General features: G+C 44.3%; 1 protein-coding gene across 8 annotated transcripts in view; it reads right to left on the bottom strand.

Moving 5' to 3' along the window:
• The window catches only part of tcf7l2 (transcription factor 7 like 2), a 59,976-nt gene extending 32,773 nt beyond the window's left edge, over positions 1 to 27,203 (bottom strand). For 6 of the 8 annotated variants that reach the window (XM_071528414.1, XM_071528415.1, XM_071528413.1 and 3 more), the window contains exons 1-2: positions 27,108 to 27,203; positions 20,863 to 20,922 (exon numbers count right to left, since the gene is read on the bottom strand). In XM_071528414.1, coding sequence (XP_071384515.1) covers positions 20,863 to 20,922; positions 27,108 to 27,200 — 153 coding nt within the window. In that variant the 5' untranslated portion in view covers positions 27,201 to 27,203. Of the gene's footprint in view, positions 1 to 19,994; positions 20,070 to 20,862; positions 20,923 to 27,107 lie in introns of those variants that run through there. The other 2 variants (XM_071528416.1, XM_071528417.1) reach the window with 2 other exon arrangements.
• Positions 27,204 to 27,704: the final 501 nt, after the last annotated feature.

The raw sequence follows: 27,704 nt of genomic DNA on the forward strand, positions 1-27,704 counted from the left end.
GAGAGAGAGAGAGAAGAGAGAGAGAGAGAGAGAGAGAGAGAGAGAGAGAGAAAAAAAAAGCCCTGTGCCACGAGCATATATAAGAGAAACCTTCACCAATTAGTGGGGAGAAACGGGAGAGGGAGCTGCCGCGGCGTCGGCACTCAAAGAGCCAGGCCTCGCGGCGAAGCTGTCATGTCGGCAGGATTGATCAACAGGCCTGCTATTTCTAATGGCATGTTGTCATGAAGCTGCAGCCATGGGGAGCCACCTGCCTCAGTCCTCGCACAGCACTGTGTGTGTGTGTGTGTGTGTGTGTGCGCGTGTGTGTATGAGAAAGATGGGGTTGGGGGTACTGCAGCAGCCATACCTATCCTGTGCCCATATATCTTTTACTAACAATTTGAAAACGGCCCGGATTCCTCCTCCCACTCTCTGGCAGTCTACCTTGCCTATCCTGAAGGTGGAAGAATGTGCCATGCGCTCCTGGATTGTTCTTTATTTTCACAGAGCAGAGCCAAGCTATTGTAAAATCCAACACAATGGATACAAAATGTATACCATGTTGCGGTAGCGGGAAAATGTAAATGAAAGCACAAGCATCTAAGCAGTGTCAGAATAATCGTATAGCAGCATAAAAATACAATCCAAATAAATATGCTGTGTTTATTTATTCATTTTCATCAATTTCACTTTCTTTATGATGAATATTTTGACCGGGCAACAAATTAACATCTCAATCAGACACTATGAAACACTACATTACACGGGCAAAATTATTCCGACTTATCATCTGAAAGGCATTGCATTTGATTATAGCTCATTTCTTTTATATATATATATATAAAAAAAAGCCGCCAAATAATCAGCGGACAACGGAAATATGTCTGCAAAATGCCATCGCAGGAAAAGCACAATCAAACAAAAAGAAATTGCTTTATAAAAAAAATTGTCACGTTATCCTCATTTTTCAGTAATGCGGCAACAAAAAACGGGAGGCTTTCTTCGTTTTTAGCCTCGGCGGCCAAACAAGAGTGGCCTCGCTAACAATAAAAAGTCAAATAAAAGTTACAGAACTTGAGAGTTCAAGGTAGCGCTGGCTACTTAGAGTGCATGTCACGTACAGTTAACCTTTTTATCGGGCCTGCCTGTGGTCTCATCAGTCGATGAAATTCTTTGCCCGCGGCGGTGGCTTAGCTGAGGGACACGGACCAATAGAAAAATATTTCATTGTGTTAGCATTTCAAATGGCGAGTGGAGGGTGGAGAGGAGGGCATTTGGAGGGGTGGTGGGGGAAGAAGCTCTAACCGATCATTGCCAGCGGAATTAATTGCCTATTCTGAGAATAATGTCCCTTACCCACGATCCTCGGAGGGCCGAACGCTAGCGGAGGCCACTTTTTTTTTTTTTTTTGTTCGGTGTCTTCAAAAAGAAGAGCGCTTAGGGGTACTGGCCGTATTAGGGGTTTAGCTCAGTCCCCTAAAGGCCGGGAAAAATAATCAGAAGCGCTGAACCAAACTCAACTAATCCGCATCCTAATTAAAAACGCAGAACCCCATTACACCTAGCCGTAATGCGAATCGACAAACAAATACTTTCGAAAAAAATAAAAAAAATATTTTTAAGAAGTGACAAATTTTATCTAATAATTTGATTCCAAGATAAAAATTCATTGCAACAGAGAGAACAAGAGAAGTAAAATAAGCTAAAAGGAACGAGGTTCGGCTTTCAGCCAGCGCTCGATAAATGGCTCAAGATGGAGCGACCCCGGTGGTGCTTCTATCCCTTTATTTAAGGGGATTTGAGTTCAGGCTCTGTTACACATTGCCCAAGCATATGCAATGACCCTAACTGATATTGGTGCATCTTTTAGCCACATCTTAATCTAACCTTTATAAAGCTCTGCGGCTTTTCAGACTCAAAACAGCATTAAGAACGAGCATTGTTTGGAGCGAGGGAGGAGGCGGCCCTGGGAGACGAGTCCACAGAATAGCTGGGCCCGGGCCGGGGCAGGAGCCCTCTGGAAAAACAGCTGCTTATGCACTCCAATCAGTGGGAAAACAAAACAAAAACCCAACAGCTAAGAAAGGGGGGAAAAAAAAGATTGAGATTTTGTTGCGGCGGAGGGGGCATCCCAAATGCTCCATCCCTCCGTATCGACCGCTATGGGCCTATTGCGTGCTAGGTGTCGATTTCATCCCTTGGCAGACGGACGGGCGAATTCGCAGCAGTCCCCATTACACGCCTCTCCTTCGCTCATTGTGAATTCAGTCAACGAAGTCAATCTTATTAACTTCCGCGCTGGTTCACACATGACATTTTCTTCAATTTTCTCGCCGACATCAAAAACATCAATTAGCAGCTCGAAAATGGGAAGGAGCGAATGACAGAGTCCGATAACGCCGACTTATTTGAAGCCGAGAGTAAATCTATTCTCCGGTTTTGAATGTGTTCATTACAATTGCATTTTCAAAGAAGACCTCCAAATAGCAAAGAAATTAAATTTATCTCCTAGAAATGTCCAGAAATTGTTTTTTTCCCCTCTCCCTTTTTTTTTTTTTTTAATCCTGTGTCTATCTCTCGGCCTCAGTGGGTGACACAAAGCATTGTGGTGCCGCATTTTCTTTTTCTCATTAGAACAGATCACAACTCCCACAGAAGTTGAAACCCTATACTCTAACCTCTAATGTAACCCGTAAAACTGACAGATTTTAAAAGGAGACCAACATTTCTTTAGGAAGGAAAGGGAGCGATAAAGTAGCCTGCTACTGACCTACAGTTTCACCAAAAATACTGGAGCATGATGAATATCTATTTTTACCCTACAATGGGATTTATTATCAGATTAAAGAAATAAAACGTCTCGACAGCTTTACAGAAAAAAATACCCAACTGTTGTTTTTTTACACATCAATCTTCACATAAGCATTTATTATTTGGATTTATAGATGCATGGCATTGAAAAAGTACTTATTTATGTTCTATATTATCTCACAGATATCCCAAAACTGAGGGGTCTTGCATTATTTTATTTTGTTTGATAGTTACAGTTTGATTTTTTCCTCTGAATGATACTGAATCCTGAATGTTGTGTCAATTAAACAAATAAAATTATGTAAATGAAAAAATAAAAAATGAATTGCACTAAGATATTTTTGGAAAAATATACCTAAGTTGTTTATATTGACTGAATAGGCTATTTAAGAAACCAGATTAAAACACAGTATTACTGACAAAACCTGTACATTAAGATATTTAACACCTTGCAATTTATTTTTTTCCTCTGGTAAACATCTGAATATAAATATTAAAAGCATCTACCAAAAACCCAACTTCCACATTAACTACCATTTTATCCACAGCCTCATTGATCATTTCCTGCTATTCCACATCACGGTTACATCAAAATGTGAAATACAAACCTACACATTAATGAAGCTCTCATGGCTCAACTCTTCTGCCTCCCATCACTGATGAACATGTAACCCAATAAACCTTGGCCAGTAACCTTTAAGTAAAAGGCTATTTTTTGCCGATATCCAAACATTGTCAGACGGCTTCCTCGTGCTTGAGTTACATCTCCGAGGGGGTGAACAAAAGCAACTTTAGTGGCTGCGGAAAGACACTCGTAATGCGAGGGGGGGAGAGGGCCGGTCGCATACGGAGCCGTGCGGATCACGTTCCTCCGGCCCATTGATTTCTGATCTTTTGACATTATTTAGTTGCTTTTTATTTTCTTGCTCGTCTTTTCTTCCATGTCACAAAAGACAGGAATGTCCAAACAAGTGATGGTGGGAATATCTACTATCTGTCAAAAGAGCAGGCTTTTCCCGGCATTAAAGCGACCAAATGCTCTGACGCAGTGCCGAGAATCGGCGGGATGAAAATATCACTCTTTATAATGGAGGCTAATCAGATTTCGGATGCTGCTTGCCTTCTAGCTAAGGGCAGACGGGTAGCGTGGAGCAGTAGGGCTGTAACCAATACACTTCTTCTGGTTCATCGCCATCCTCTCTGACCTCACCGCACAAGGCCTCCACATTTTGTCACATCTAACCCACATCGAACGTACAGCCAAGAAAAACGGTCACGTGAATACTGCAAAAAATCTAAATAAATGTAAAGTGGAATTTTTACACTAATTTCTGCTCTAAACAAACATGGCTGAAGGGACAAAGCGAGGAGGTGCCTCTGTAACACCACTGTCGGATGAATGTTGAACATACAGTAGTGATCAGTTCCATTAAGCAGGGATTTGATCATCTCCCCCGTGCACTTTCACAGCCCGGCTTCAGATTAGATCACTGTGAAAATGGTCAAATGGTTGTGTTTATCTCTCTGTAATTATTTTGATGCAGATGACAGAGATTGGTTTTTTGCATGCGGCTTGATGAGTGTGCACGGTTTGAGCCAACACGCACACACACACACACAGTTGCAAATGCGCACACACACACACACGCAGATAAAGAAACTGGCATGGACAAAGCTGAATAGTGCCTCTCAATGCCATTAACCCATTAGATTGTTTCGACAAAGACCTTACCAAAGAAAATGTTTTAGGTGAAAAAAAATACAGGTCAGAGCAGTGCACACGCAATTATTGTGCCATCTTCCTTAAGTTATGAGTAATATTAATGTTCTCGTTGGGTGACACTAATGGACTTTCAATGAGATCGGAAAACAAACCATGGAATGGGTTCAGCTAAGCTTACAGAGGCGACCACAGCGGGAAAACAGCACTACCTTCTTATCTTGCAGTGCTTGGGTGGCAGAGGTAAAAATGTTTAGCTCTCTGCTATACTGATGAAAACTTTTTCAATTCAAAACCCAGGGCAAGCTTGGGGCTTTTCAAAGAAACATTAACTTGTCTTGCACTCATCCATCAGCGGAAAAATACCACGATTAGTGTTGTACCTACCTTGTAAATATTAAGAGGAAAACATCATATTATTCTTTATATTTATTTGAAATGGGAATGGTCCTTGATTGATGACCGACATCATTCAATCAAATCACAAAGACGCAGGTAAAATTCTGTAATTATCAACGACTGGCTTGATGTCAGGTACAGTTGATGTCAGCAATGTTTTGCAGAACAATTCTCCCGCCGTGACACTTGGAAAGTATTTCTCCACCATTCCAACAATGACGGTCCCGTCAAATACAGGCATTATCAATAGGACTCATCTTAACCATGGGATAATTTCATGACTCAATAAAAGAGAAACAAGATGTTGAGTTTCATTCATTTAGGCACTATTTATCCACTCTCTCCGTTTTTCTTCCAAATAAGGCAACTGAACTCTATTGTGTCAAGCTTTACTATAGGCACGTCCATTGAGTCACCGGCATTGTAGCTACGTTTATTATGGAAGGAAAACACGTCTGCTTTTGAAGGAAATGTTTTTTCATTTCTAGACTGCTGTAGCACTGAGGATACCCACCAACAAAGCAGTGACCTTGAGTAAAATTGTCTTAATCCTGAGGAGTTACTTTTAGATCTACTGCGTATTGTCGCCCTTCCATAGCCGACAACAGATTTTGGGTTGTGAGATTGGCTGTGGCGATGGGTTTGTTCTCTCCGCTCGTCCCCCTGTTCTCCATAATCACCTCTATTTTCATTCCATTCAAGTTAGGCTGTGTCACTAGATTACTGGCCCTTCGTATCTACCTTTCCAATTACTTTTAAGAGTTTTGGACGGACAAATTTGTGCTTTCATGTCCCGTGTTGGCGGATGAGTCGCTGCTGCCGGCCATGAAAGGAGAGTTTTTAATGAGCTGAGCTGAGGTTAATTGGTTTGCTAAGATCCTCAGAGTCATGTGCCTCTACATGAAATTACGTCTATTTCCTGGAGTTTCCCTGGACTTATTTAATAACAAACACTTCAGCCCAATTTTCATTTCCCACAGAGAGGGGGAGATGCGGGGAGGAGAGTGGTTGACAGTCTTGCAATTTGTTGGTTTGTGCTCATGTTGCATGACTTTGCCTTCCCACACTGTAAATGCTATCTGTGTTTATGTGTTTTCTCAGACCTATGGTGCAGCGCCAGCTCCCCTTCACAATTCCCATGCACCTTAAATGTCCTGTTGCTTAACTGTATGTACTGCAGTGTTTACCACAAGCGTCCGCTGCCAGCCAGATAGCCAATTACCAGCCAGCTACTTTATTAACGGTATTTTTTATTTTTTAAAATGGGCAATACCCCGAATCTGAACACGGTATGGATGTCAGGAGCCTTGTAGTTGCACATCAGATAGACATCTCCATACTTTGCTTCATTTTAGTGCTCTGCCAGTGCAGGAGAAAGGAGCTTTCCTCTTCTCTTTCAATCTAACAGAGACAAAATTGAAACTTTTGTATTGCTATAAACTACTTGCATGAGTAATTGTATGTGCTAGAAAGTAACTTGACGCTTTTTAGTTGTTAGAAGTGTAAAACTGCCCAAAATTCAGATAAAAGGTGAACAGGAGTGCAATGCCACCCAAGGACACACACATTGGCCTTTAGCTGTGTTCCAGTTTGGTGGTAACATTAGTGTGGGTTACATTTGTGCCTCTGGGATAGATGGTTTCATCTAACTACTGCCATCTATTGTATTCATGTACCTAATACCTTGTGTAGTCGTTTCTTTTCTGTCAATAATGGCTCAGTGTTGGATTTTGTTTTATTTTCAGATACTAATACTAATACTGCTACTAATATTAAAGTGGTTGCACTTTATCTATACGTTATTTTTTTATGCGTTCTGTTTTATGCGTTTTATGCGTTAATAATATATCTACACATTGTAGTGAGAGTAATTGTAAAATAATCTGTTTCTACTCCAAACTATGTACCAATGCTAAACCCCACAATTCATAATTAATCTGAAAAGTAAACAATTTCTGTGGTAAATATATGGAAATTACTCAACCATTTAGATGTGTATCTTTAATGGCATCACAAGGTCAGAATGCATGAAAAGACAGAAAACAGAGCATCACAAAGTGTTGTCCTAGGTGAGCATGTCCCCTAACCGCCTGGCTGGTTACTCACTGTACTTATGGAAAACACTGGTGCTGCAGTAGTTTCTCTGCAAATCAAGTCTGCTGACTATTGTGCTTCATAAAAGCAGTGGTGTACAGTGGCAGGAGAAACAATGCACTCCCTCAAACCTTTTTCTGTATACATAAAGGTAACACACGCACACACACAGAGTTTCCTCTAGGATTTTATGCAGCAGTGATAATTTGTGAATTTAGGTCCAGTTTTGACCCAGTTGCAGTTCCAAATGGGCTCCTATGTATTTAATTGAATGCTTATACTATGATATGCAGGCTAATTCCAAACATGATTGCATAACACCAGAGGATTCCATAAAGCATTTGCTCTTAGTTTTATTTTTGTAGCAGTGGGGGTAAATCTCCAGCAACGGGGTGATCACTGCGGTTGATTGAATGTAGGGGGAAGCGCTGCATACACACCACAATACGCTAATCCTCCACAAATGACTGGGCCTTTCACTTGCCATTAGGAGCTACATGATGTGAACCTGCCCATAGTAAAAGACCTTGTAATCAACACTGGTGCAAATGTGTTAAGTTCAGCCTCTCGTTGAGGGGGTTCAGTGGTCCTGACAGTGTAATTACGGGTTGCTGCCACAACGCAGCGGCCAGTGCACTCAACGCTAATTCAATCCATCTTCATTTCCAAGAGCAACGCCCCTACCATTGATGGATAGTTATCATTAGAGAGTGACAAAGCACTGAAACAACTGAGGCGTGAGAAGGAGAGCGTCTGTGTGTGTGTGTTTGTGTGCGTGTGTGTATGTGTGTGTACATTGGGCCTAATGTCGGGGAGCAGGAGGATGTGTCCTCTCAGATGCACACTATTGCCTTAGAGAGCAGGATTATATATTACTACGGGGATGAATACGGAAAGACAGGGAGGGGGGCACACTTCAGTTCAGGGAGTAGGGGTGCATCCATGACATACACACACATATATATACAGTAGCCACAGAGAGTATGTGTACGTGTTCACACACACGCACAAACAGTTTGGCTCAGAGTGACCCCGACACACAGAGAGGCTATGGCTCGACTCACCAGCCTTTTATAGCATGCTGCTCAGACTGCTGACAGACACACACACACACACACACTCACACAGGTCTAGGCACTGGCTGCAGCCAAACACTAAACCACAGGCTGTGATTGAGGGAGACTGGGCTGCTCCTCTATATTTTCAGTCTATATATTCAGTCCGCCCTGGGCTGTATATCTTAATTATGTGCTCTGCCTCTTTTTCCTAAAAGAAGGGGAGAGAGACTCTGCTAGTCAGGCACTGGTGCAGCAGCAGGCCGCTGAAATGAGGCCCTTCCAGTCTTTATGGGGCCTCCGGCTCAGCCACCGCATCATTACATGACTTTTAAGCCCTGGACAAAAACACTGCGGATGTCTCGCTCCCTTGTCTTTCCTGGCAAAACACACTCACACAGCACACGCACACAATAGACGCGATCCTGGTTTTGGCTCTTTTTCTAAACATGCATCAAGCTGTATGCCTTCAAAACAAACTGGAACGCTAAAACTTTTCGGGAAGATACAGCACTAACAGGCGGTGAAAGGCAATAATGAGTCAATAACTCAAAGGGTAGAAGGGGGAACAAATGGCCAGAAGAGCTTTAGCCCGGTGCTGCGCTCAATGTGATTATCTCCCCTTTCTCCTCGCGGGTCGCAGCTTTAGGGGTCACCACAGTCTCGCTCTCACACACACATACACACAGACACACACACACACACCGGTTTGGCTCTGCCATTTCAATGACTCAATCGCATCTGGAGCCCTCCATCGATTGTGCTCAGTGACCCAGCCAAGGCCCATGTGGAGAGTGACCGCCTCCACCTCACCGTATTAGACCATGTTAGAGGGGGAGCCAGTACCATCGTCGCCCCTGTCCATTAGCCAGGAGGTGGTGCTACTGGGACGAGGAGCTCCAAGATGGCCGCCGCAGTAGCAGTTCGTCTTCCCGCTTGTATTGCTGAAAAGCAGGCGGGATTTGTTTGGTGGGGGTTTTTATAATAGTGGGGATTTAAAAGGCTTTTTTGACACCTGGAGTTGTAGACACTTCCTCAAAGACACAGACGCACTCTGTTTTACTGTCAGTGTCGATTTAGCGGCAGAGAGCGCTGAGAGGTTCACAGTCAGGTGATGCTGCCTGCTTGAATGCGTGAGATTCTCAGGCTTGTGAGCTCTTGTTCAGTTGGCTCATTGTGAGGAAGGAATGTGTTGCTAGATCCCTCCAACCACAGTGTGCACGCACATCCACACACTTAAACTTCATGCTTACTCATACGCATTCTTTATGCGTTATTATACACACGCATATTTGTGCACATACATCCAGGCATGAGCACAGCGGCCAATGAGCTGCTGTAGACTGGCTGGCCTGCCTGCAGACCCTGCAGTTTGTTTAGCAACACTCCTTTTGACGACGCCCGAAGGGTGCAATTAAGCCCAATTAGAGCCTGTCGGTTTTATTAAGAGGCACAGACTGGCCAGGCTCGGGGGCAGTGAGGGGTAGAGGAGGGAGGAGGAAGAAGAGAAGGAGGAGGAGATTTTCTAGCACCAAGCTGCTGCTACTGTTGAGGAACTAGGCAAGCGCTGCTGGGAGGAAACCAATGCAAATATATGACAGCTAAAACAGACAGACATGGCAGACAATTAGACTAAATGGCTAGGCTACTGGTGTCATCATTGCAGGAGTTAGAAAACAAAGATGTTCATGTGTTTCCAAGGTCCTGCACTGCTTATCAAGTCTCCAGGTCTGGCTGAACTCAGGTGCTCTCAGTTCAAATACATGCAGATCACCTTATGATGCCACATAAAAAGCCATTTATCATAGTACAGTTCTGATGATTTAATGAGTACCTGAAGGGATCAATGGATGACAAAACCGACTCGTCTATAAATACCCTTTGGCTGCAGTGAAAGCAGACATGTGTGGATGCAGATGTCACAAAGCATTTTAGGAAGGAGGTGTGGGGGTGGTGGCTGTGTAGTTATGTGAGCCTGCCCTGATGTATTAATGTGGTTGTGAATAGAGCAATACAGCTGGCGTGGAACAAAAACTCCAGCGTATCTTTCATCAGCAAATCAAAAAAAAAAAAAAAAAAGAAAAAAAAAAAGAACGCAAATGAATGTATCATTTTCCCCCTCACAATTCCTTTTCCGTCGACCCCTCGACAGAGATGTTTACAGATAGCTATCATTCCCCCTCTTTTTCACATTTGCGCTTGGACATGTTTCAAAAGACCGGGCCTTTTCATCTCCCCTCTCGCTGTGAGGAAATTTGCTCCTTAATGGCTTTCAAAACAGGAAGCGCAGACAATAAAAGAAGGAGAAGTGAGAAGAACGCTCCGCTCCCTAGTCCCCCCTTCAGTCGACGCATCCTTTGCGGAGCCGAGTGCTGCAGCATGCCGCTGCTGCTGTGCCAAGGTGCCAACTGTGCCAGTCACACTGACCTCCATCTGCAGGCAACTTGATACCATCTCTCCAACCGCCGCGTACTCCCACTGAATGGGTTCGCTCAGTCACAGTAAAGTCTGAATGCCATTCAAGGCTCAGGCTCGGAATTGTGTTCAGAGTTTGTGTGCTATTGTATTCTTTGTTCACAGCTGCTGTGTAAAAAAATCCTTTATCACCCAACTGAATACTAAAAGGCTTGTATTGGAGGAATGCACACAGGAATACATTACTGCCAATGTGCAAATCATTCCACTATCAGGCAAATTAGAGTTGACTTTTCACAAGTCTTTATCAATGACCCTCAGAAGAGTAAGGTTGAACTGCTACGGACTGGCTCAAATTACTATTTAGGATGGGCTCTTGCCAAGCACTAGGCTTACTACTTTAATAGTATGTGTAGGTGTGTGTTTACTCATGTTGTATTCATAATTCCGCCTCCTGCAGGGCATCCGTGTCCACTGAGTGCCCTTGAACATGCCACGAGTAGTCTTTCTGCGCCTCAACTAAAAAGAGACCTGAAAGACAGCTACACACGCTTCCGCACAGTTGGATAAAACAAACCTTAACCACACAACTCAACCTCACCAAAGAACTTGCTTTTTTTCAAAAGATGTTCAGAAGAGTGTTTTTTTTCTCTCTCTCTCTTTGCTTTTTCTCCCTGGGTAAAACAAATGCATCATTTTTTTCAGTCAAAAAAAAAAAAAAAAAAACAATCTCCACTCCCTCCTCTCCCTCCCAGTGTGCCATTTCCGTGTATAGAAGTGTTCCCTCCCATTGATTTTCTCCCAGCCAGGGCCCTTCCCAACACGAGCCGCTTCCTTGCCGGTGTCATCTCCTCGTGCCATTCTCCTTTTAACTGTGCTTTACTCTAGTGGCGTAATGTACAACTGCCAGAGAGGAGGGGTGGCTGGGGCGGGGTGTGGGGTGTGGGGGGGGGGGGGATAGGGGGGTTTGGGGGTGGTGGGAGGAAAAACTGATACATGTGCTCCAAAGTTTCAGCTATTGATTTCTTTTTGATGCAGATGGGGGAAAAAAAAAAAAAAGCTGTTCAAAGCTGCGGAGAGTCGTTTTGATCACCGCTATAGTAGAGCCGGCCGGTAGTGTTGCTGGTAGTAATAGTAAGGCGGAACGATTGCGTGTGTGTTTGTCTGTGCATTGGATTCCTTTGTTGTGCATTGTGTTATGGTTCAGCCTCTGATTCCACGCGGTCAGTAGGCTCATTAAACGTAGTGACCAACATGCGCTCTCGTCAAGGCTTGCTGATAGGGCATCATCAAGGTGCGGTTCCCATAGAGAGAGAGAAAGTCAAAGTCGGTAGATTAGGCCTACTGCTGCATCTAAAAAAAAAAAAAACGTAGACATGTGAGAAAGCACAAAGAGAGCCAGGACTATTTGAGCTCAGAGAAAATGAGACTATAATGTGCAATGCAATGAATGAGGGAAAGCAAACAGTGGAGGGAGAGAGTTAAAAATAGCGGGAACATTTTTGACGTCCATTTACTCAAGACAGGACACTGAAATCAATGGCAACAAAGGGGCATGAGCAGAGATCCACAATCCAGCAGGAGTCTTTTACAGCCTCTGTTCATTGGCTGCTGCAGCTCCTCATCCAGAGCGCTCGCTCCCGCTCTGCCCGTGACGTCCTCTGTGATGTGTGCCTGTGTCCACTGGGGGCTACAATTAGCCCATCAAACTCATTCCAGCCGGGAATCCGCGCCGCCTCTCCAACCCCTTTCTCTGGCTCTGCGAAGCCCGCGCTCCTCCAAAGAGACAGGCAACTTGTAAGACTAGGGGAGGTAGCCTTTGAAGTGCCAGGCTCTGCCGAGGCCTCCCTTTTTGCTCGTATCAAGGCTGAGGAGATATAACAATTAAAATGGCGGGAGAGGCAGGCTGACACGGCGGTGAGCGCGCGTGCAGCTCGTGTGCCGTGAGCTCGCCCGCGCACCTAAGACGCTCGCCCTCGCAAGGAAGGGGGGGGGGCGCACCTCGGTACTAGATTAGCAGCTTAACAGTTCACTGACAACTGGGACTGCGGTCAAACAGTGAATAGTTACGTGACAGTTGAGAGATTCTCTTTATGTCATTGCTGTAAATCTGTCCCATGGCCTCTCCTGTCTTCATTGGCTGGCCCCCGATTCTTCTCCGAAACTTTTCTCCCAGTCTGTCTGTCAGTTAAGAGCTTTCTGTCCTGGAGTGCTAGTGGTTCAGATGGGCTGCTGTGTTATGTGAGCCCAGGTTGTGTAAGACACAGCTCCGCTCCTCTCTCTGCTCCAGTGGGGCTTGGTGGCAGACAGCCAGGTAATTACACAGCACTGACTACCAGCCCGGAGAGAAAGGCCCACTACAACACACACACACACACACCCATGCACACAAAGACAAAAAAAAAAAAACACCTATTTTGCATGCACAGACAGTGGAGTATACAGATCACACAACCCTACCTGCCCACCCTCTGCACACACCTGATATCTTTCTCCCATTCTCTCTCTCCCTCACACACACATGCACACACGCACACACACACAGGCCCTGACAGCCAGCCAAACACAAGGCCTGCATTATTTCAAGGAGGATTACAATGACTCCAATCTGACCCTGCTCCCCAGCCCCAGCAGGCTGTCCCCCCTGCCTCCTCAACGCCTCTGCCTTTGGCGTGAGTGTTCCTGAATTTACTGTGTGGGGTAAGGGCCGTCCACAGTTTAAACAGGTGTGGACTCATGCAGATGCGCTGCAGCATGTGGTTTGCATTAGTTGCTGCAGTGTAGCCAAAGAGAGCTTTCACTGTAGCAGGAGTCAAGCCCAGCATGTCATGTGGGGTTGGGGGTCTGTTCACTTTCAATTCAGTCGATTCAGGAAGTGGATCTTCCTTGAAATTCCAAAAACTGAAGACGTTATTGAGTATGTTGGTGCTATTGTCATGTGTCATGTTTCACTTTCAATTAAAATTTAGAATTGAAACTGAACTGTCTCTTCACCTCTTCAAAGGTCTCTTCACCTTTGTTGCAACTTTAAACAAGAATTTCTGAAGGAAATATAGTTGGCTAACTGGATGCGCTTTGGTGAAAAAAAAAAAATATATATATATATACATACTGTATATATATACACATATATATATATATGCACCCCCAGTGGGGTGCAAATCTAAAAAAAATAAAATAAAATAAAAAAATGTATATATCTTCTGGTATGGAAGTGATAAGTGTAGTTGTAGAAAATCTTTATTTTTGATTACATATTTGAGAGCCTCACTAATCTTTGACCATTAAGATAAAAGAAAAAAAAAAACCTACACCATCTTGTGCATTTGGTGTTTACCTGAAACACATAATGTTTAAGCACGTTTATTATTTTTTGTTTCTTTTTTTTCTTTTGTTAATCATCATGCTTTCTTAAAAACAGTGCAAAGCATCCCCTAACCCTAACACAAACATTGGTTGGTAACAAACTCAGCCAGAGACACCAAGTGCCCATTGTTTTGTGGGATGGACACTGAGGACTGAATAATATCAGAAGGCACACATTTTTAACATTATATTCAGTACTGATCCCATCAGCGTGTGAAAAGACAACATCTATGATGCTTGTTAATCTTCATTTGTCTCAAAAGGCTTAGCAGATGTTTTGAGTTAGTAGCCTTGAAAGTAAAAACAGCAGCAGTGCAATGGTAACAGTGATGTGCCTCATGTTATTATAAGCATGGAGGCACACATGAATTTCAAAATGTTATAAAGTTGTAAAGTGAATGGATAGTGTGTGCGCTAATACAGTGTACCAACACTAAAACATTACTAATAATTTAGTCATTTCACTTTGACTTTAAAAAGCACCAGGAAGTGATCTGGCACAAAGGAGTAAAGTAAATTGCGCCACAAAACAAAAGTTAAGTCATGCTTCAAGAAACCAGGAGGTATTCTCTCCCCCTTGTTGGTTATTCCACACTTTCTCCAAAGAAAGAATCCCGTTTAAAAAAAAAAAAACTGCCATGGATTCCAGTGAATGCCAGTGAGAATCAAGCGAGCTATTCATGCTGCCAGTTGATTTAGGCACGCCTCGCTACACACCAATCAGCCCGGCCCCGGCCTCGCCAGCCACTCACTTGTCTGCCATTCCAACACAAGATGGAGACAGTGCCAAAAGTTCCAATTAAAATATCCATTTGTGATGTCGGTGCAGAAAAAAAAAAAAAAAACAAGTACCAGGCTTTTTCGATAGCGTAGGAGAAAATACAACAAAAGCTGCCAAAATTCTGTGGACAAGCCACATACTTAGAGTTTTCTGTCTACAAAAAGTAAATAAGCACGAAGAGAGTGTGTGTAAGAAGAGTGTGTGTGTGTGTGTGTGTGTGTGTGAGACAGAGAGAGAGAGAGAGAGAGAGAGAGAGACGGAGAGAGCGTGTGCGTGCATGGGAGTGGGAGCGTCTTGTTATGGAGGAACAGAGCATGTTGCAGATAAGAGGGCGACGCTGTTCAAAGAAAAAGGCAGGCCGGTAAACCGCGCGCCGATTCGACATCATCGCCTTACTGTCCCTTAATGAGCCTGGAGAGGGAAGTCTGTCTGGTGTCCATAAAATCCGCTCCTGTCTCGCTCCAATCACACTGCTGGGCTTTTTATTCAAATCGCACACACAACTGTCACACAGCCAGTCCGGCCGCGCTGTTTATCTTACTCCGAGAGGATGTTAACAAGACAAATGAATGAATAAATACACAAATAATGCGTTTAGGTAATGTTAATAATGTATGAAATGGAAGCTGCTTTTTGACAGTAGCGCTGCACTAAGGGTTCTTCCTAACTTTGGTGACAGGCTTGTTTATTCTTTTCCCAGGATGCAACTCTCTCCTCGTCTTCAGAAGCAGCGTCTGGCCGGCGCTGGGCGTCTGTGGCACGTCTCGCTGATGGGGAAAGGTTGTCTAACACATTAGTGTGGACTCTTCTCCCATGACAAACAGCCCATATACCTTAGGAATAGAGCCATCTCTCCCCTCATCAAAAACCTCAGTTATGATGCTCCTCCTTAATCTCGTGGAATCCAAGCCTCATTTCCACCCCATCACATTTCTCTCCTGCTATTACATGAGTGATTTCTGTGGCATCTTAATAGGCCAGTCAATTAGAGGTGATTTCTGGAAGGCTGGATAAATAAATACGAAAGCATGTGCACACCTGCACAGGTATGCGAGAGCAGGCAAACTGCAGCATCACCTGCCTCAACGAAATGTCCCAAATTTCCAGGACTATTAAAAATAAATAAATAAATAAATAAAATAAATATATAAATAAAAAAAACGGGAGAAAAAAAAAACCGCTCAAAGAAACTGACTGGGTAGGAAAATAAGTCTCACATCAAATTCCTTCCCGGGCCGAGACAAAAGAAGGGCCTGGCACTCAGACACTGTCGACTACACAGACTGGAAGACGGAGACGAAAAAAAAAAATAACAACACACACATCAAAACCAGAGCCAAACAAATCCAAGAAAAGTTCAGATAGGTCTTCACTGGAACTGCTGAGAGGAGCGGAATCAAATAAATTGGGGGGTTAGTCTCGTTCAGGTTGGCCCGACACAAACCTGAAAACACTGTCTAGAAAATATGAAGAAGGGAGAGAGACAGAGGACAATGCAAAATGACTCAGAAAGCAGATACCCAGTGTTTACCCCCCCCCCCCCCCCTCCCCTCCACACACACACACACACACACACACACACACACACACACACTCCAAAAAAAAGCCTCTCTCCTGCCGTAAGGGTGTAGGAACACTAAACCCAATTCAAGGCAGCTTAAGTGCTCCCTGGAAGCAGTCAGCATTCCACTGTCCTTAACACACACACACACACACACACACACACTCACACTCTCTCTCACACACACACTCACAAGGTGTTAAACTTTGACAGTGACAGTGTGTTCAGCCATAACTATAAATTGTTCTTCGGGGAATGTGGTGGGGCTTCATAGCCTTCCCATCCTTCCTTCCAAAAAGCTCTCTGTCACTATGTATATAAGAATATGTGTGTATACATCAGACAGTGACTGTGGGATCGCTCGCCATTCAGCCGCTACAAAGCCAGAAACATCCAGGTAGCAACCTAGTGCACTGGAGCTTATGATGAGGGACTGCGAAAACCTATTCCCAGTAGGCTACAATCCTTTTTTAGTTTGGGCTCATAACACAAGAAAATTATTAAGATTCATTCCTTTTTTTCTGTGGTAGAAATTCAAGTCTCTGTGCTTTAAGTTACACATGGCTGTTAGTGTCGTAGTAATGGGTGAATTTGTCAATACTGATAACTTAATTTAGCCTAGTATTGGCCTGATATTCCACAAAGTACAGGTGTATCATCATTTGTGAAGGGTATAAATATGGCAGCAGGATATTCAAAAGGCTTTAAGTGTTGTGGCATCTGAAGGTAAAACCTTTGTTGGCGCAGAATTTTGTATTATATAGTAATATTTTCTGAACTGTTTGACCATCTATTATTTTCCAGACTTTGTGCCATCTATTTCAGGGCCTTATGCTGGCATGTGAAAGTACAGGAGTCTTTCTTAGGGTCCGTTTTCATTTCACCTAGACTTGCGGCCATTCTCAAAAACCAACAATACTCAGTACTTAACAAGAAAGTTTTATGCCAAAAGTCTAAAGGGAACAGCACCTTTAAGGCTGCACTCCACTTCTTTTGTAGAAAAAGTGCTGCCTTAACCGCATATTGTGCTGATAATTTGAAAAACCAGGTCACCCAACTCTCACTTTGTTTTCTTATGAACCAGCTGTAATGAACAGTACTTATGTCCAGCTCTCCACACAGCCAATGTGCTCCTTACTGACTTAAAGATCAGAGAAACAGCCACTAACAACTTTTCCACTGCTACTTTCTCCATTTTTATTCTGGTTGTTGCTGTAAACTGACAGCTTCCTAGGTACCATGAAACACTGCCTCTTCTTCGCTGTGATTGGTCGGCTCACGCACACACTAAAAACAGTGCCCTCCTCTAAAAAGCAGAACTTTTCTCAAACATCAGAAAGCAGACAGCAGTCATCTTCCTAAGTGGCCATTTTCTGTCCGCCTTGCGTTTGTGAATGCCCCCTTACTAGTTCAATATATTTTGTAAACCCCTTTTTTGACTAAACAAAGGGCAATGATTTCATGGTGCTCAAATACAACACTGACACATACCTACACACATGTGCGCACACACACACAGAAAGGGAACACACTCATAACAGTCAAGAGCCAAAGACTACTCTAAATTCTGCAGGCCACCCCAGGGATATTCACTAAATCACTTCACCCCGTTCTCAAAAGTTCACTTCCAAACTTCCTGGAAAAAGGAGCAGACATTTCTGAGGAATAACAAAGAGGGTTACTGAAAGTAATAACATTGTGTTTAATCCCACACAATTCTGCCTCGTACCGGAGTGAGAACAGCAAGGCGAGGGGGGATTTCAACAAAAACAAATCACTGCTCCTGCAAACGGATGCGTGTTAGCGACGCATGATAATCGAGATCTCATCTCTAGAGTCAAGTGTCAATACGTTTGTGTATACCAAAAATCCCCCATGACACCGCGAATACAATTACCCAAATGTTGCTCTGTCGTGAAGGACGGATAAGTCTAAAAACAATGAAAGAAAGAAAATTTCAAGGAATCATCTGAAGTAAGCTAGACTCTGGGTAAGAAGTTGTCATGTGTTAACAGTGCGTTTCCCCTCCCCTTTCCTCCGTCCCCCTCCTCCCCCCTCTTCTCTTCCAGCCCTCTACCTAGTTCCCCTCCTCTTTGTGGCTCAGCTGAAACCTCAGCTCCTTCCATACTGTTGCTGGGAAAAAAAAAGGAGGTCACGGATCGCCTTACCCCAGTCTGCCTCCGTATGGCCACAAGCACCCCCCACCTTCCACCCCACCCACCTTCCCCGACCAGCCCCTCTCACTCAAAACCTCATTCCATCACTGCGGCCAAATCCACCACATCCATCCTCCCCTCCTCCCCAATTCATTTCTTCCCTCCCTCCCTCCCTCCCTCCCTCCCTCCCTCCCTCCCTCCCTCTCGACTCCCACCCTTCCCGTGCCCTCAGCCCAGCGCTAATTGGTAAATCTGTTGAACCATGCCAGCCCCAACAATGAGACACCTGGAGTTCTGTCAAAACAAGTTTCCCTGTGAAACGGCCTCCAGTGCTAATACAGTAGCGTAGGGAGCCGCTGCCTCTGTTGTCGCTCATGGGGCCGGCCGCAGGATGGAGCCGGCGGAGAGCTGAGACGCCGGGGGAGGGATCCTGCTAGGGGGAAATCACTCAAAGATGTCGCACGTCCAATGAACTCGGCTGTCAATCTGCTAGGAATGCCTCGCCATAAATTAGGTTATTGATCGGTATCATTTGTGAACCTTGATCCTAGTTCTATCTGTACATGAACTATGACCAAACGGTGATTACGACATCTTTCTAAAGAACTACTTGGTTATGTTTTTTTGGGCATCTTGATGTGAATACCCACACAACAATAAGTTCTCTGGGTTGAATGGGTGCATGTTGTTGCAGATGAAAACATGCGAAAGCGACAACCTGACTTGACCCGCCTCTGACCACCCGTCACCTAAAACTCAGTCACACCTTAGACGCGAGGATATTGCATACAGGGCTGCGCTGGTGCAGACAAAGGTGTGTTTGTAAGACACACACACAGAAAGACAGACAGGCACACCCAACACAGATCCTGCCCTACCTTGTCAAACGAGTTCTAGCAAAGGCACTGGTACAAGAGAAGGGGGGGGGGGGGGGAGGCAGCCAGTTGACGTGGGGAGAGGAATCTTTTTTCAAAACCTAGAACGCTACGCCATCACATTAATGCCTGTTTGTATTGTCAAGAATTAGTTTATTTTTTGTGTTATTTACTGCCAACACAGGCCCTATAGAGTGTACAAAATCAACAAGCAATTAATCAGTCAAACAATTCAAGTAGGCAATCCAGAGAGCCACGGTGGCTTCAAAGGAGAAGAAATAAGTTCCTCCTTTGGGCTTCACAATGGCAGCCTGCTTCACAGGGCCGAACTGGTGGCGATGAACTAAACTTAAACAAGGCTTACTGATCTCCTTAGCACAAGTCCGCTCTGCAGTCAGATCAAGGCTAACTTTGCCATTGGGCTCCCTTCCATCAATTCACGCCTTCTATTCTTAGGGGGATTTGTCTGACAAGTTAATTGAGACAAAGGGTAGTTCACAATGACAGAGCAAAGTGCTGGACAATGACAAAAAAATCTTTTTTTTTTTAAGCAAAGGAAGTCCTGACTTATCGTAGTCCATAAACTGTAGCACTTTTTTGTGTGAGAGAAGGCCACCTTCACCTCAGGTCATCCTCAAACCAAATCTTCAACCACTGTACAATATCAGTGTGTATTATCCCTACACAATAACACGCACTCACTTTACTTCCCATGCACACATACACACACACACTCTCACTCACACATACACAAAGTGCTTAATCAATGAATTCCCTACCATCTTGCCGGCTTCCATTCAAGCCCAGATGCTATTAATAAAGAGAATCCTCTTCAAAACAGCTGCTAAAAAGAAATGGATAGAAAGACAAGAGAGAGAGACCCCCCCCTCCTCCAGCCGGATGGTAGGCCAATTCATACACAAGCTGATAATATTGAAGTACGAGCCTACAATCCACAATCTTGTGACAATGGCTGCCAGAGCTAAAAGAGACACACTGTGATGTTGTCATTAAAGAGACTATACAACACTGACATTGGTCTTTGTGGATGGGAAATTATTTGAAGCTGGGTTCATATTAAGATCTCTGCCCATTCAGCGAGGTTCCCTTTGGTTCCTTAAGACAAGAGCACTGCCATCTTCACCAAGGACTGTAACACCACCTTGAACCAGAGCGATCCGGGAACAGAGGCTGCTTAGCCGCATCAGAAAAAGTGGAGCCGACAAATAATAGCCTCTCCAACACATTAAACTGATTTAAAAGCCCAGACAACCAACACTGCACAGCAGCAAAGAAAAGCCGCACATGGCTGCCTCATGGAGCTGGAGCATGTCTGTGAGTGTAAGCATCTTGGTCAAATGTATGAGCAAAGGTCTGCCCATCCAAATTAATCCCCCACAAAAACAAAAAAAAACACACATCACCTAGATTGGCATTTGAGACATTACAAAGCACATCAGCAACAAAGCAGCAGCACTGAATTAGCACAAAGCACAACACAGCATGATCATCATTATCACCAGGATTCAGGTTATTCATTTTTTTTTTTGTTTTAAATCATCATCATCAATTATCAGTTGTTAATTTGTGTGTGGCATCAACCAAAAAAATCTAACAAGATATTTTTGGAATTCAAAGGTCTCTCACCAACTGAAATTGGTGAAGGCTCAGATCTGACTGTCCGGGGAATTCCAAGCAGAAGGGCCCCTGAAAGGCAAAGACGGACGGTCCCAAGTCACACAATTATATCAGCTCTCCGTCTTTCTCTCTCACACACACACACATCTGCACACACAATCCTAGCCTACCAGACTTTATGCAGAAGCAACGTGAAATAATGCAACCCCCCCTGTCTTTTTAGTTATTTAACCTACTACTTCCTCTCTGCTGGCTCAGCTTTCTCCGGGGTGCGTGTTCGGCCCCATTATTACTCACTTTACACAGAGAGAATAGGAGAACACTGGCTCTGCGCTGGTTACATGGCTGTTTGTACTGGCTGGCTGGTTGTTAGAGCAATATTTCACTTTGGTAGAACATTTTCACTTCTCAGCATCCACACCTTCACAGACATTCAGGAGCAGTCGGCTGCTCTGGGGATCCACTGTCACCACCAGCATTCAGCACCATTTTCCCCGGCTCTCAATGTTGATAAGTGCAAACAGGCAAAATTAAAATTAACACAGAATGAGTCAACTGAGTCATATTTTTCTTGATGGTAGGTGTGTTAAAAGTGCAATGTTAGAGTAGGTTTTAAATGAAAGTAAGAAAGTGGTGCTGACTACGGGTCCCCAGAGCAGCCACTTTTGATACTACGTGCACTAAAATTTATATTGTTGAAAAATGAAAGAGTGAACTTAAACTCTGCCTTTGCCTAGCCTTATTAGCTGTTCAAGTACAACTGTCTCTTGAGGAGCAGGAGGGATACAGAGGTGAACCTGACAGATTTGTATCTAGTGCAAAATCAGATCTCACGTCACTCTGAAAGACATCAGGAGATGAGGGGAGGATGGAGGGAATGGAAAGGAAGAAAAAGGAAGAAAATGTGGAGGGGAGATAGAGCTCACATACTGATTCCCAAAAGAAAAAAAAAATGGACACGCTAGTTGCAGTCACAGAGCATGCAGAGAAAAGCAAAAGGGCCTTCAGTTTACTGAATGGCTCATTCCCATTTAAGCTACTGTATAGGTTGCACTCTCTGCACTCTGATCACTGGGTCATATTTGTACTTGTGCTTGACCCCAGGGCCAACTATATAGCTTTTCATAACAGCTATGAACACTGTGGTTATTGGTGTGACACACACTTACACATACACACGGATACAAATATGTATTATCCCTGTAAATGTGCATGTCCAACATAGAGTCACACATTCCCTGGGGTGGCTTAAGTTCACAGGGGTTATATAACGGTCAAATACCACAGCAAGGAAAAAGAGGACAATGGCCTTAGAGCTATTCACACACACACACACACACACACACACACACACAATACATAAAAGCTGCTATTCACATTTCCTATAATCAGATGATGTTGTTATGGAGCAGCTCCTTGAGGAAATTCAATATAAATACTTGACAAAAATGTGTGAAATGATATGGTTGACATTTTGAATTTTGATCAGTTGTTTATCCCCAGGCCCTTGTCACATTATGGAGAAAAGTCTCAGCATTTGTCCTTCAGCTGCCCTAAAGACAGCGTTTTAGTATCATTAGCATTTCTCATTAAACCCAAAGGATAGTCCAAACCATTTGACGGATACCGTCAATTCAAAATGTCAAGGTATTCCATTAAGTCCATAAAGGAGCAAGACTGTTCAGAGAGTGTTGTGGTATTGTCGCTGACTAAGCCAACACAGAGGGGATTGTCTGTGGGAACAAGCAGCCGTCCAGGCTGCTGGACAGACACAATGACTGAGGTGCTCTCATTTTCATTGTCACAGCTCCCGGGACTGACGCCACGTCTCGACGGCCTCGCATTTTGGCCTGAGCTGATGATGCAAGCGTGACCCTGAACAAGTGTCTTGTCTGAAGAGACAGTGAGAGACAGTGGACAGGCACAATGGTCTCTATCTGAGGTTTGGATCGTGTGCCAACAATGTTTTGCCACTCTGGAACCAAAAGGGACCACGACAACAACTAATGTAGAAGTCTGAGAGATGGACTTTCTAGGGGTGGGATGGAGGGACAAGGTACAAGAGAATGACAACAAAGAGACAAAGGGGGCGACGAGTTGATCGAGAAATGGCTAAAGACGCAGAGAGAAAGAGCAGCTAAAGCCTGGCAAAAGTCCAGCGGGAGAAAGTCTTGTAGGTCCTATGGGCAGTGTGTGGGTGGTGCCTGCTGACCCCGGGGTTGCTCATTAACAGCAGAGGAGGCCAGGCCTCCCAGAGCCCCGGGCCATTGTCTGGCCAGCCCAGGTGCACGGCCCATTCAGACCACAGGAAGTCCCCTTTATCCCTACTCCTCTAAAATGGACAGAGAAGCGGTCAAGGAGAGTCAGTGTGATCCTGGCTCTGTCTTTTCTAACACTGACCTAGAGCCGGTCAGTGCTTGGGCCCATTGTAGGGATCCAGAGTCATTGTGGCGTGCCCTGCTCAATGCTAATATCAAAACACGTCAGCTCTTTTCAGATGCCCTCTTTCCAGTACACATTCTTCAGAGAAACAAGTGAGACTGAATGGAAAAAATAAGCATGTTCACTGATTGTAAAGGCTCAGGTGGGAGGTCTCGCCTGCCGTAAAAATGGCCAGATTCCATCACTTCCTCCACGCTAATTACCATACACTTGGAGCAAGCGCCCTCCCTCTCTCCCTCCCTGGGCCCATGCTTCACTACCTCTGACACACACACACACACACACCAAACACAGTGAGGCACAGTTGGGAAATGGTTAACACTCCAGCCGTCCCCTGCTGCCAGTGAAAGCCCAGAAAACAATGGAGACATTGTCCGACCAGGGCTAGACTCTAAGACTGTGCGTGTGTGTGTGTGTGTGTGTATGCACGTGAATGTGTGCAAAACAGTTTGTGTGTGTGTGTATGCTCTCTAACACGTGCATGTTTCTGCCCCAATTCCCAGAACGACAATTTAAGATTCAAAAACTTTGACTTGCACCACAATCGTAAAATGCCTTTATATCCCATTCTGATGTTGCTATTTGCTTATAAATAAAAAATAATAATTCTGTCAAATGACTGTGAGATGAGATGGGTTAATGTCTTTCAGCCAAATGATGTCATGTCATTACCAACATGGGCCTTGACTCCTGCTAAGCTTTACTGTATTGCACTGTTATTTATGCTAGAAAAAAAAAAACTTGAAGGAAATGATTTACAAAACAATTTGATGACAACATGTTATGTTGTGTTACTGGGCTACAGCAATGATCACTGTCTGAATAACAGCAGTTGGTAATGTGGAAGTGGGCAAACACACACACAAAACACTTCCAAAATCTGTCACAGATGTGTGTAAAAACCCCATTTCCACCAACTACTAAGCTATTTCCCACTACCAAGTATCCACAAAGACTCTTCAAGTCAACAATGTCAAATTAAAGCAATGAACGGCAACTTGACAAACCAGGGACTATTTATGATATTTCTCTCAGAAGCTGTGTGAGGCATAAAACAAACTAAAAATGTTTCTCCGAGTCTCTCCCTCAAAAAATACACATCAATAGCTGGATAAATATTGAATAACTTTCAGCCAATGGCATAAAAGTTCAGCGGCGGTGGGTTTTGAGGCAGCCTGCGGGGTGGTCAGACACTTCAAAAGGTCCGGCGTGGCCCCCTTTGAGGGCCTGGTGAACAGGGGCATGCACCGCACCCTCAGAAAGACCAGCCTGCGTGAGGTCACTTCCTCTTTTCCCGGCTGCCCCTCCAGCGTTCCACCTTGACTGAACCTTCCAGTCAGAAACGAGAGCATCTCTCTGCGCCTCCGTCTCTGTCCATCTTTCCCTCGTCCTTCTCCTCCGCCACCGACTGCCCTGACATTTTTTTTATGTGTCTACAGCTATCGATACTCTGTCTTTCTACTGTTGATTCACCTGTCTGAGGGTCACTTGAACTGATCGTTGTCCTTATCTAGCGGGCCAATCGACGGCTCCTTATCACCGACAGTGCAGACTGCAGGCGCTCCGGGCAGGGAGGGGTCAAGGCGCCTAAGTGTTCCTTGTCATTTGGAAACTAAGGAAACTACCGTTTACAACCCAATTTATTGATAAGGGGATCACGTAGCGGAACATGCAGGCCGTCATGTAGGAGAAAGAGAAAAGCTTGGTGCGGTGATATCACTGACATTCCTGATGTTGTCCACAGTAATCTGTCTTGTCTATACGTTCAATAGCCGGTATGATGCAAACCAGGGAAACATTCAATCAAACTTCCTCCACAGTCAGAGGTGGATGGGGGAGCAGGGTGGAGGGAGCGCCAACAATACAAGCTGCATTTCACATTCAATTTGATCACTTTTGCGAACAGCAAGTTGTGTGCCTGTGCAGCGATGCCTCTGATCTTACCAGCCTGAGTGCTTGATCAAACAAATCACGCCAATCAATCTAAATAAACAAATAAATAAAACCACACAGTAATATAAAATGTATTATGGATGTCTGCAGAGACACTAATGCATTCTGAAAAGTGAGGCATTTGAACTTGAACCATTACGCTTTACTGTTCTCAAACTTCCTTTAAAAGTGAATGGTAAGGCAGGAGCTTAGGCGGATGTGAGGTGTTAAGTATTTACAGCCATATGACTCATAGCAGGATAAAACCTGAAGTATTTACCTGCAGCTCCTGCTGCCTACGACCAGCTTAATGACTTCATAGGAGATGGGACGCTTTTTCTCAGCGTCTCCTAAAATAACCGAGTAGAAGAGGCCCCCTGAACTCTGTGGTATAAAAATAACACTGGCATCGCAGGGGAGGATAAGGAGGGCCTGAGCTAGGCTTGTTTTGTTCAGAAGAACACTGTCATCGCCAGCTCTTTGTCTTAAACACAACTTTTGACAGGGTTTCTGTTTCAAATAAACAGGCTTGTCGACTCCTGCTATTTTAAGCTGTGCTTAACTTAAACGGGCAAAATACCAAGGAGGCCTTGGCTTGCCAACTTTCACTTAGTGTTGAACTGGAAAGTGTTGGCGATGGTATTTATTACAGACCATAAAACTAACCGAACTGATCAAATGTCAAATGTGACTCAGAGGGACCGGGGACTTGATGTAATTTGTGTGACAAAAATCATCACTCCATCATTGTGAGCTCCAGCACCATGATGACTGCTAACTCTGTTGTTCTACAGAGTAAATAAACAAAAGGCTCAGCTATGTATTATTAGCTTCAGTACTGGACTATTGCCACAGGAGATATCATATTCATGAGTCTACAAACTTGGAACGCTTGTCCATCTAAAATCGTTATGCGCTTTTAAAGTTTGCATTTTCATAACAATATGTACGAGATGCACGACCCCAAACAAAAGTAACAACAGTGCCAATAATGGCCCAGGGCATTCATGGTCACCTTACTAATTCTGCTCACTCCTCACTCTCATTGATTTTCCTGGCTCGCTAACCCTGCGACCACGTACGTACACCTCGCTACGTTCAACCTTTCCACTGACCTCCTGAAAACTTCATGCCTTTGGCTAACTACGAAGTTCATGTTCAACTGTTCATTCTAGAGCTGCTAGCCTCTTAGACATTGACATGCCCGCGGTGGATGCTCTGTTATGTGTATGTACTGCATCTGCCCCTATGGCTGTCCAGCCAACTCTCCTGCCAGAGTGCTGCTCCGACTCTATGGATAGGGTAAACAATGTTGAAGGAACGCCCACGCTTCCCTCAAAGACAGTATGTTAGCAGTCCAGCATTAGGTCATTCTCATGAAAAAAATAAAGTTGTCAACATTGGGTTGGTTCTCAATAATTACCCAGCTCAGTACGGGGCTGGGCAGGGCCGATCGTTTTCTCTGGACTTAATGGCAGTGTGGCTGTCCAAAGAACAACTGCTGCGCCTGCCACAGCGGCAGCTCCCAATGCTACTTGCCTGCTGATCACTCACTAACAGACAAAAGCTTTACCTTTTCAGCGGGTTTGCCGAGTCGGGATGCACAAAACTCGCGTCAACAGAATTTGCATGTATATTGGGCCTATATATGTTCAGATAAAACTATCTGGGTGTGTTACTGTGATTTAAGGGTTAAGGCAAATAAGTATGTATTTTTCTAGTCAAAACATCCATTCATGGGGGAAAAGGGGGGAGAGTTATAACCCTGAAGGTGTTTTCAGTATAGGTGAGAGGAAGAGAGGAGGGTTGGTTCTCTCTGTCATGAGTAAGGGAAGAAGAGCTGGGGAAAGAGGAAAAGGACCGAGCGGAGTGTTACTTACAACGATGTGTGCCGGTGACGGGGACCTGGCATCTTTAAGTGCTTGTCTACTCTGAAGACCTCCTGGTTGAACATCTAGCAGGGGCCATTTCATCTGTAGGTACTGAATGGCAGAAAGGAAACAGAATGGAAAGAAAGAAAGAAACAAAACATGTTAACAATGCAGAAAGCAAAAACAGAAAAAACAAATCAAAATAAGACAAAAAGGGAGTCGACATTCTTGATGAGAGCATGGGTGTGGAAACTAAAAAACATGGAAAGGCAAATAATGATCCTAAGACGGATGGCACATGGGGTGAGAATGGCCTCAAGCATGCACCTGACAGTTCAGCAGGAGTGCATACAGTAGTCCTGTAAACTAAATTACACATTAATTTCACAAACACACAGCACAATACTGTTACTTTGGTAGCCAGGCTCCCACTCGGTGAGTAGGAAAATGAGCACAGATACGATTTTATGGTAGTTTTGAAGAAGGTAGTTGAGAAGTGTCTGCTTTCACTGACTCACTCTTTTGGAGGAGGGGGAGAGCAGAAGGTTGCAGGAAGGGGTGGGGGGTACTGTACATGGCTTATGGCTTTAAGATGACCTAATCTCA

This window comes from Centroberyx affinis, unplaced genomic scaffold (genome assembly GCF_046629955.1).
Source record: "Centroberyx affinis isolate AG114_WGS23_722 - 3 ecotype Tasmania unplaced genomic scaffold, CSIRO-AGI_Caff_v1 ptg001673l_1, whole genome shotgun sequence".
Classification (NCBI taxonomy): domain Eukaryota; kingdom Metazoa; phylum Chordata; class Actinopteri; order Beryciformes; family Berycidae; genus Centroberyx; species Centroberyx affinis.